This window comes from Dendropsophus ebraccatus, chromosome 13, assembly GCF_027789765.1.
Source record: "Dendropsophus ebraccatus isolate aDenEbr1 chromosome 13, aDenEbr1.pat, whole genome shotgun sequence".
Taxonomy (NCBI): domain Eukaryota; kingdom Metazoa; phylum Chordata; class Amphibia; order Anura; family Hylidae; genus Dendropsophus; species Dendropsophus ebraccatus.
Window position 1 is genome coordinate 80,576,913 of NC_091466.1, and position 10,859 is coordinate 80,587,771.

Here is a 10,859-nt window from a genome sequence, read left to right on the forward strand (position 1 = left end):
CATCATATTTTTATCTCGCTCAGGAGTGAATTTTCTATGATCCTGAGTGGAGCCATTATCCATAATAAAGTCACCTCTCTGTAGCGTCAGGGAAGCATCGGCCACAGGTCTGAACACAAAGTTAGTGACAATCATGTTCATAAAATACTTCGCAAACTTTGAGGCCGTTGCAGACCCCATCGCAGTCCCCTCCAAGTACAAGGAAAATCTATCTGCAGATCGGAAGATTAATGTACAATCAATCAAATCCCTGTATAGTTTTACCTGGTCACATGATATTCTCCATATGGGGCTTTTTACTATAGAAGTGAATGTATATGTATGGAAAAAAAAAGTGTGTGTGTGTATATATATATATATATATATATATATATATATATATGAGGAGCGACACCCTCCTGTGTATGCATATGAGGAGCAGCACTGTCCTGTGTATGTATATGGGGAGCAGCACTGTCCTGTGTATGTATATGAGGAGCAGCACTGTCCTGTGTATGTATATGAGGAGCGGCACTGTCCTGTGTATGTATATGGGGAGCGGCACTATCCTGTGTATGTATATGGGGAGCGGCACTGTCCTGTGTATGTATATGGGGAGCGGCACTGTCCTGTGTATGTATATGAGGAGCAGCATTATCCTGTGTATGTATATGGGGAGCGGCACTGTCCTGTGTATGTATATGAGGAGCGGCACTGTCCTGTGTATGTATATGGGGAGCGGCACTATCCTGTGTATGTATATGGGGAGCGGCACTGTCCTGTGTATGTATATGAGGAGCAGCATTATCCTGTGTATGTATATGGGGAGCGGCACTGTCCTGTGTATGTATATGAGGAGCGGCACTGTCCTGTGTATGTATATGAGGAGCGGCACTGTCCTGTGTATGTATATGGGGAGCGGCACTGTCCTGTGTATGTATATGAGGAGCGGCACTGTCCTGTGTATGTATATGGGGAGCGGCACTATCCTGTGTATGTATATGGGGAGCGGCACTGTCCTGTGTATGTATATGAGGAGCGGCACTGTCCTGTGTATGTATATGGGGAGCGGCACTATCCTGTGTATGTATATGGGGAGCGGCACTGTCCTGTGTATGTATATGAGGAGCAGCATTATCCTGTGTATGTATATGGGTAGCGGCACTGTCCTGTGTATGTATATGAGGAGCAGCACTGTCCTGTGTATCTTTAAGAGACTGTTCAGTAACGGTCATCGTTCTGCAGTTATCCCTGAATCCTTGTGTTTGTGTCCTGTACCATCACACCTTAGGAGGTGGTAATAGGAATACGTTAACATGTGTGTCTGTACCCAGGGTGAGGTACTACCACTCTGAGCCCTGTGACAAGTGCTGGAGCAGTACCGCAACATCTGTCCCCTTCCTCCAGTATCCCCTGGGACGCCACATACAGTATACACGTTATAGGTTGTCATGTATGCACTTTATTCTTCACCGCAAATCACTTAAACTACCTCAGCGGTCAATAAGAGAAAATAAAAACCAACAGGACATAACAAAGATGGCGGCCCCTATATAACATCATGATGGCCGCCCCTATATAACATTTCGGAATCAGAATTCTTAGAATAAGATAGAAGAAAACACAGGGAGAGTTACTATATACTTCAGCGGGTGCAGTGATTACAATAGACTTCAAGGAACATTGCAGGATTTACTACATACAACAAGGGGCACATCCCAGACTAAGTATGGGGGGGGCAGTGTTTGGAGGTATTTGGAGCTGATGGGCACGAGTGAAGCTCTCGGGGTTCAGTCTTTCTTTCTTTGGTCTGTTTGTTTGTGAGAAGGGTCGATATATAGCACTATGTTGGGTCACACAGGTTTTTGCACCTTCTTTGGTTTACTCAAACATTTAGGAGGATAAATGATGCTATTGTGTTGATACTATGGGTGGATGAGTCAATGTGTTCAGATAGAAAGCCCGGTTGAGATGTTGTCCTGGCCTTTCCACGGTGGAGTCCCATGGCTGGGATTGGTGCAGGCAAGTCCAGAGGCTGCAGTAGTGGACTGAAGTAATTGAGTTCTTCCTCTATGGTCTTACAGGAAAAGACTTTTATGTTAAGTTGATAGGCTCAGACGTTGGGACTGATGACCCTCTTCTGTCGAGGCCGTTACATGGAAGCCTACTGTAGACCTCTCTGGCTTTTTGCCTAAAGTTATTCCCAACCATACAGTATAGGATGGGATTGATGCAGCTGTTACTGAGGACAAGGTAGAAAGAGATCTGGTGGACGATTCTATTGACGGCTGTCACCATGCATGGAAGGACGACATTGCACTGAACTAATGTGAAAATAAAGATGGTAGTATTGTAGGGAATCCAGCACACCATGAAGACCAGGAACACGGACAGCACCAGCCAAGTGGCCTTTATTTCCTTGTTCTCTTTCTTGAGGTGTCGCATTGCGTTGTTCCTTAAAGCCCAAATCACTTGAGATGTACAGAAGGTGGTGACGACCAGAGGAACTAAGAAGCCCAGAACGTTCCTGGTGATATTTACTGCAATAAGGAAGTTTTTCAGAGATTTGTCATTGACGCAGATGGTGGTGTTTAATCTTTCATTGATCGACAACTTTCTGAACAACCCATTGGGCGCACTTAACCCAACTGCAAACACCCAGATGATGCCACAGGTCACCTTTGCCCACCAAGGATTTCTCAACAGGCCAATGGTCATGGCCTTCACCACACCCAGATATCGCTCGATACTGACCATTAGAAGGAAGTAGATGCTGCTGTAAAAATTCAGCTGGAAAGAGGAGAAGACGGCTTTACACATAAAGCCTCCGAATGGCCAGGAAGACGACTTATTGGAGCCATACACAGCTCTGAAGGGTAGGCTGATAACAAATATCAGATCGGCAGCCGCCATGTTCCCCAGGTAGATCTCGGTCACTGTGCAGCGACTCTTATGAAGGACAAAGACGGAGATGACAAACACGTTTTCTATGAAGCCCAAGACGAAGATGACCCACATGTACTGGGGCTGGTAGCTATAGAGCCACTTGTAGCTTCCCTGGACGATACATTCTTTGTTCGGACTCTCTGTGATATTAGTAAATGTTGTCATGGTCCCATTGGGGTCTCCGCTCATCATCTTGGCTTCGATATGTTTGGCTCCTGTGGAAACACCGAAATACAAAGATTTTTATAATTTCAGCCAATATTGTCATCAATACAGAACAAGTAATGCTTAACAGCAACACTGCACAAAATCTCTGCAAATAAGGTCAAACTTACTCAACCCCTTCATGCCAAAGGTGACGTCCAGGTAAAATTAAAGCAACATTCCTCCTCGCCTTCTAAGAGCCATGACACTTTTATTTTTCCACCTACAGGGCTGGTTGGGGCGTCTTTTATTTTGCGCCATGGTCTCTAGTGTTTATTGGTATCATATTTGTAGTGACCCGGTATGGGCCCCTAAGTCTTATTGCACCTGAGTAAGATAACTCTCTCGGGTTCACACAGGTGAGGATGAAGTATCCACTGTAGTTAGTGTTTTCCCCACTAGGAGTCACAGGTGAAGGTGCAATGTCGGACTGGCCCACCAGAGGACCGGAGGATCCACCGGTGGGCCCCCAGCTTTAGAACCTGCACAAACATTGACTGACATGTTGTTTCTCACTGGTTCTTCATTGGTGGGGCCCCAGGATCATTTCCTTTGGTGGGCCCCAGATACCCCAATCCGACGCTGTGCAGGTGCTTTCCTTTCAGTTTATGTCCTCTGTTCTCTCGCTCTCTGTTTGCACACACAGCCCCACCAATCACAGGCAGGTTTGGTTAGACCCCTGTAGGAAGGAGTTAGCTCCTGGTCAAAGGAGTTGTTTAGTTTGGTTCTAGACAGTGTGTGAGGAAGCAAGCTGGCTACAGATTCTCCCTATGCAAGCCACCACCACTATGCAGTCCTAGAAAGTACACAGAGGGATCACCTAATCCACACCGGGAACCTCTCTAAAAGTGCAGGGCAGTTACCTTAGCAGTCACAGGAACTGATCCCGGTGGAACAAAGTTACGGAAAGTCTACGTATTCCACTATGCAGTAAAAGACAACTGGGAAGTCTCGGAGTCTACTTAGCCCAGATAACTAGGCCTGGGGCTCGTACTACCTTGACAGGATGAGTAGCTCTCAATTGTAGGGCAGAAAGCAGTCAGACACAGTCTAAATGCGAGTACAAGTGTTCTCTATATCCTCTTCAGTCAAACTGTTCCAGGCAGAGTACATGTCTAATTGGACAAGGCCCTTCAGGCTCCTTCTCTCCTCTACTTTCTCCTCTGCTCAACCTTCTTTTACAAGGACCTTTTCTCTACCTCAACCTCAAGCACCTGAGCAACTTCAAGTCCTGTATTGTACTGAACTGTATTGTTGCCAAGTTTGTATTGTTGCCAAGTTGCCAAGTGTTGCCTATACACATTTACACTTGGGTTAAACCTTTTGTGCAGGCGGAGCACCAAACTTTCCGGGGTGAGTCCTGCACCACTTCAAGCTACCGTGACAAGTGCCCAAGTTACCCTAGACACAGCTACCACACCAGCGTACCAGCTGACCCGGCAGTGAAACTAACATTACCAGCGCCCGACTGCCGCATATTGGTTTAAGAGAAAAATTTTGATCTCTTTTTATTTTTATTTTTTTCTAATATATAATTTTTAAAAATCAGCAATCCTGGTGTGTTTTTTTTCCTCTTTTCGTTTATGCAGTTCACCGTGCAGGAACAGTATTGTTATATTGTAATAGATCAGACAATTCTACACGCTACGATATCTATATTATTTTTACATATTTTTTTTGTATAATGGGAAGGGATATAATATGGATGGTATTGGGGCTATTATTAGTGTTTTTTAAAAATATGTTTTAAAATATATAAAAACTTTTTTTTTTTTTTTTACACATTTTATATTGCGTATATAAGTCCCTCAGGGAGCTTATATATACAATGCTCTGATTGCATAAGCTGATCTATACTATGCCTCATCATCCATCATAGGATCTGTGCATAGAGTCTGCCTGAGAGCAGCCTGAGAGCGACCTGAGAACGACCTGAGAACGACCTGAGAGCGACCTGAGAGCGACCTGAGAGCGACCTGAGAGCATCCTGAGAGCGTCCTGAGAGCGGCCTGAGAGCGGCCTGAGAGCGACCTGAGAGCGACCTGAGAGCGTCCTGAGAGCGGCCTGAGAACAACCTAAGAGCGGCCTGAGAGCGGCCTGAGAGCGGCCTGAGAGCATCCTGAGAGCGGCCTGAGAGCGGCCTGAGAGCAGCCGCCTGAGAGCGGCCTGAGAGCGGCCTGAGAGCGGCCTGAGGGCAGCCGCCTGAGAGCGGCCTGAGAGCGGCCTGAGAGCGGCCTGAGGGCGGCCTGAGAGCGGCCTGAGGGCAGCCTGAGAGCGGCCTGAGAGTGGCCTGAGAGCGGCCTGAGAGCGTCCTGAGAGCGGCCTGAGAGCATCCTGAGAGCGGCCTGAGAGCGGCCTGAGAGCGACCTGAGAGCGACCTAAGAGCATCCTGAGAGCGGCCTGAGAACGACCTAAGAGCGGCCTGAGAGCGGCCTGAGAACAACCTAAGAGCGGCCTGAGAGCGGCCTGAGGGCAGCCTGAGAGCGTCCTGAGAGCGGCCTGAGAGTGGCTTGAGAGCGTCCTGAGAGCGGCCTGAGAACAACCTAAGAGCGGCCTGAGAACAACCTAAGAGCGGCCTGAGAACAACCTAAGAGCGGCCTGAGAGCGGCCTGAGGGCAGCCTGAGAGCGTCCTGAGAGCGGCCTGAGAGTGGCTTGAGAGCGTCCTGAGAGCGGCCTGAGAACAACCTAAGAGCGGCCTGAGAACAACCTAAGAGCGGCCTGAGAGCGGCCTGAGAGCGGCCTGAGAGCGGCCTGAGAACAACCTAAGAGCGGCCTGAGAGCGGCCTGAGAGCGGCCTGAGGGCAGCCGCCTGAGAGCGGCCTGAGAGCGGCCTGAGGGCAGCCTGAGAGCGGCCTGAGAGCGGCCTGAGAACGACCTAAGAGCGGCCTGAGAGCGGCCTGAGAGCGGCCTGAGAACAACCTAAGAGCGGCCTGAGAGCGGCCTGAGAGCGGCCTGAGAACAACCTAAGAGCGGCCTGAGAGCGGCCTGAGAACAACCTAAGAGCGGCCTGAGAGCGGCCTGAGAGCGGCCTGAGGGCAGCCGCCTGAGAGCGGCCTGAGAGCGGCCTGAGGGCAGCCTGAGAGCGGCCTGAGAACGACCTAAGAGCGGCCTGAGAGCGGCCTGAGAACAACCTAAGAGCGGCCTGAGAACGACCTAAGAGCGGCCTGAGAGCGGCCTGAGAACAACCTAAGAGCGTCCTGAGAGCAGCCTGAGAGCGGCCTGAGAGCGGCCTGAGAGCGGCCTGAGAGCGGCCTGAGGGCAGCCTGAGAGCGGCCTGAGAGCGGCCTGAGAACAACCTAAGAGCGTCCTGAGAGCAGCCTGAGAGCGGCCTGAGGGCGGCCTGAGAGTGGCCTGAGAGCGGCCTGAGAGCAGACCCTATGTACAGATTGAAGATCTGACAGGACAGAAGTAAGTGGCTTACCCCCGCCTGCCCATACAAGACCCCTGCAGGTCCTTATTCTGTCACTGACTACCTTAAACACTGCAATCGCTATGCACTGCGGCATCTAAGGGGGTTAATGACAGGCAGCTGTGACCGTGGCTGCCTGTCATTAGCTCCAGCACCGGCCTTCACTGCAGGAACAAGTATATACATTCCTACTGCACAGGGCATGTGCTATAGGAAAGTATACTGTATATATACGGATTGTGGACATGGAGGGGTTAAAATCACAGAAATTGAGTCATGGTGTTAAATTGTTATACAGATTACGTTAATTTACCAATGCCCAGTTTTTTTAGTACTAATCAGATGCTGTATGTGCTGCAGAAAGGGGTGTATTCTCTCCAGTCTTCCAGTACTTATCAGCTGCTATATGTCCTGCAGGAAGTAGTGTATTCCCTCCAGTCTGACACAGTGCTCTCTGCTGCCACCTCTGTCCATGTCAGGAACTTTCCTGAGCAGCAGCAAATCCCCATAGAAAACCTCTCCAGCTCTGGACAGTTCCTGACATGGACAGAGGTGGCAGCAGAGAGCACTGTGTCAGACTGGAGAGAATACACCACTTCCTGCAGGACATACAGCAGCTGAGAAGCACTGGAAGACTGGAGAAAATACACCACTTCCTGCAGGACATACTGCAGCTGATAAGTACTGGAAGACATGATTAAAAAAAAATAGAAGTAAAAGACAAATCTGAGTAACTTTCTGACACTGGTTGATTTGCAAAAATAAAATAAATTTCACCAGAGTACCCCTTTAAGGAGGGGTACATTCCACCTTTTACTTGTCTGCATCATTTGTCACTACCCCTTTAGATCAGGCTCTTTGCTCTTCCTCATCTTTTGTTAGTGACTTTTAATCCTGAGTTTGTAAGAATCAACTCTCTATGATGTATTGTATCATTGGATGCCGGCCGATAGCGATAATGTGTTAGTGGTTCACTGTTTCCAATGTACTTTTTACCCCAGCAGCTTTAGATTATGCCTCGGGCTTATGGACTTGTAGTCCTTAGTTGGTTAAGATTGGACTTGTAGTCCTACTGAGTGTACAAATGTCCTCGGACTATTGGTCCTTCCCGATGTTCAGTACTGTTTCCTTAGATCCCTCTCCGCAGATATCTCCCAATTTGGAGAGACAAAGATCTAGTGACAGTATATTGGTACTCAGTGATACTTGCAAGTAAAATCAGCGTTCGCTAGTTAAAAAACAATGTAGCGGTATTACCGCTTCTCACCCGTCCCGAGTCGTTGTCTCCCTTTTCCCTGGCTGTAGCTCAGCGGCCGATCGAGGGATCCTGTAGCGCGTCCTCGTGGTTCTGAGGATCTGTTCGCGCGCGGTGACTCCGTCCGGGACAGGGTGATGGAAGTGATGATGCTTGAACAAGCGGCCAGTTGCAAATCTCATTTGGGGGCCCCCAGAGAAATCATGCGATCCAGGATACAGTTTCAATAGAAATGAATTATTTGATCGCCACTGAGGAAAGGGTTAATCTTGAGAACCCTGAAACGCGTTTGGAAAGTGACACTGGCGGACTAATACCCTATAGGATTGGCCACCGCAACTTTGATTAATTTTTCATATTTTTAAAAAATAATTCATTTCTATTGAAACTGTATCCTGGATCGCATGATTCCTCTGGGGGCCCCCAAATGAGATTTGCAACTGGCCGTTTGTTCAAGCATCATCACTTCTATCACCCTGTCCCGGACGGAGTCACCTGGGATGATATCGAGGCTGTGACACCGCGCGCGAACAGATCCTCAGAACCACGAGGACGCGCTACAGGATCCCTCGATCGGCCGCTGAGCTACAGCCAGGGAAAAGGGAGACAACGACTCGGGACGGGTGAGAAGCGGTAATACCGATACATTGTTTTTTAACCAGCGAACGCTGATTTTACTTGCAAGTATCACTGAGTACCAATATACTGTCACTAGATCTTTGTCTCTCCAAATTGGGAGATATCTGCGGAGAGGGATCTAATGAAACAGTACTGAACATCGGGAAGGACCAATAGTCCGAGGACATTTGTACACTCAGTAGGACTACAAGTCCAATCTTAACCAACTAAGGACTACAAGTCCATAAGCCCGAGGCCTAATCTAAAGCTGCTGGGGTAAAAAGTACATTGGAAACAGTGAACCACTAACACATTATCGCTATCGGCCGGCATCCAATGATACAATACATCATAGAGAGACTTTGTGATTTTACCCAACTTCACTATTTTTAATCCACATGAGTATTGCTTAATGTTCTATGATAATATTTCTTTGACTATTGAATGGTTTTTTTATATATTTTAACATGATTAAATTGTTATAACTGTAGTCAGTTTACCAGTATTTAGAGGATAGGGATGGTGAGGTCTCGAGGACTAAAGATAATCATTTATTACTTTAATTAATTCTTGGCCCGGTTCTAGGTAAGGGCTCTTTTTTAGTTCAACCTCGACCTAATCAGTAGTATAATTGTGAGCTGCACCTACATATTCTTTTGTAAGTATCAACTACCCGGCCATCCAGATACGTTACACAGAAAACAGGAACAGCTCACTAACATAAGAGAACCAAGAAAGTATAAGGAGGTACTCCGGCCCTATATGGCGATACACTCCAGCCCTATATGGCGATATACTCCGGCCCTATATGGCGATATACTCCGGCCCTATATGGCGATATACTCCGGCCCTATATGGCGATATACTCCGGCCCTATATGGCGATATACTCCGGCCCTATATGGCGATATACTCCGGCCCTATATGGCGATATACTCCGGCCCTATATGGCGATATACTCCGGCCCTATATGGCGATATACTCTGGCCCTATATGGCGATATACTCCGGCCCTATATGGCGATATACTCCGGCCCTATATGGCGATATACTCCGGCCCTATATGGCGATACACTCCGGCCCTATATGGCGATACACTCCGGCCCTATATGGCGATATACTCCGGCCCTATATGGCGATATACTCCGGCCCTATATGGCGATATACTCCGGCCCTATATGGCGATATACTCCGGCCCTATATGGCGATATACTCCGGCCCTATATGGCGATATACTCCGGCCCTATATGGCAATATACTCCGGCCCTATATGGCGATATACTCCGGCCCTATATGGCGATATACTCCGGCCCTATATGGCGATATACTCCGGCCCTATGTGGCGATATACTCCGGCCCTATATGGCGATATACTCCGGCCCTATATGGCGATACACTCCGGCCCTATATGGCGATATACTCCGGCCCTATATGGCGATACACTCTGGCCCTATATGGCGATATACTCCGGCCCTATATGGCGATATACTCTGACCCTTTATATATTGCCCCCCTTACATAGAACATAATAGAGATCCTATTCGCACCTCACCAACCTTCCCTGGGGTTCCCCTGTGGTGCCGCCTCCTCCGGGTCTCTGGCTGAACAATCCCACCTCCGCTTCTGAGACGGACTCTCAGACGAGACAGCACCATGGCCAGTGTTTGGCTAATCGGGCTATCACTGCTGAGTCGAGTCTGTTTCGGAGGTGGAGGTGGGATCGTTTAGCAGCAGACCCGTAGGAGGACACCAGGGGAGTGTAGAGAGGTAAGTAAAGCTTTTCTATATACTTACAATGATATCTATAACGTTTTCCTATGTCGGATAACCCCTTTAAGTTGAAAATGAAATCATTGTTGTCCATCTACATTTACTGCCAACCATGGTTTGTTCTTCTATCTTCCATTCTTTTGGCTCTTCCACATTTCAGCTTGTTCTACATACATGTACAATCGATAGAGCTCAGTCCCTCTCAGGTAAGCTTCTTAATCCAGGGGACGGCCATGGTTCACTCATCCACTAAAGGTGTCGGCCTTCACCCTCTTTGCTACCAGTATTTTACCGTTTACCGGGCAGCTATGCCCTCGATGTGTTTGATCCATCAACTCGCTATCTGCCTTCCAGCTGCTTAGTCCATCTATGGTCTTCCCACTTTTCCACATTGATTTCGCCTACAGCCTTCATACCTATTTTCCTAAATTTCCATTTACTGCATTTTTATTTCACAAAAATACATTTGGCCATCTTGTATTCTTCCCCTTTGTCATCTGTTGGCTACCTCCATACCTCAGGACCTCTACTGTCTACAGCTACAGATATCTCCATACCTCAGGACCTCTACTGTCTACAGCTCCAGATATCTCCATACCTTAGGACCTCTACTGTCTACAGCTACAGATATCTCCATACCTCAGGACCCCCACTGTATACAGCTACAGATATCTCCATA

At 48.0% G+C, this 10,859-nt stretch overlaps 1 protein-coding gene across 1 annotated transcript; it reads right to left on the minus strand.

Annotated features, from left to right (window-relative positions):
* Positions 1-2,073: 2,073 nt before the first annotated feature.
* On the minus strand, positions 2,074-3,273 carry LOC138770600 (B2 bradykinin receptor-like). Its single transcript, XM_069949703.1, has 2 exons — positions 3,261-3,273; positions 2,074-3,140 (listed from the first exon to the last, which is right to left on the minus strand). The coding sequence occupies exons 1-2, from the start codon at positions 3,271-3,273 to the stop codon at positions 2,074-2,076; spliced, it is 1,080 nt and encodes a 359-aa protein (XP_069805804.1).
* Positions 3,274-10,859: the final 7,586 nt, after the last annotated feature.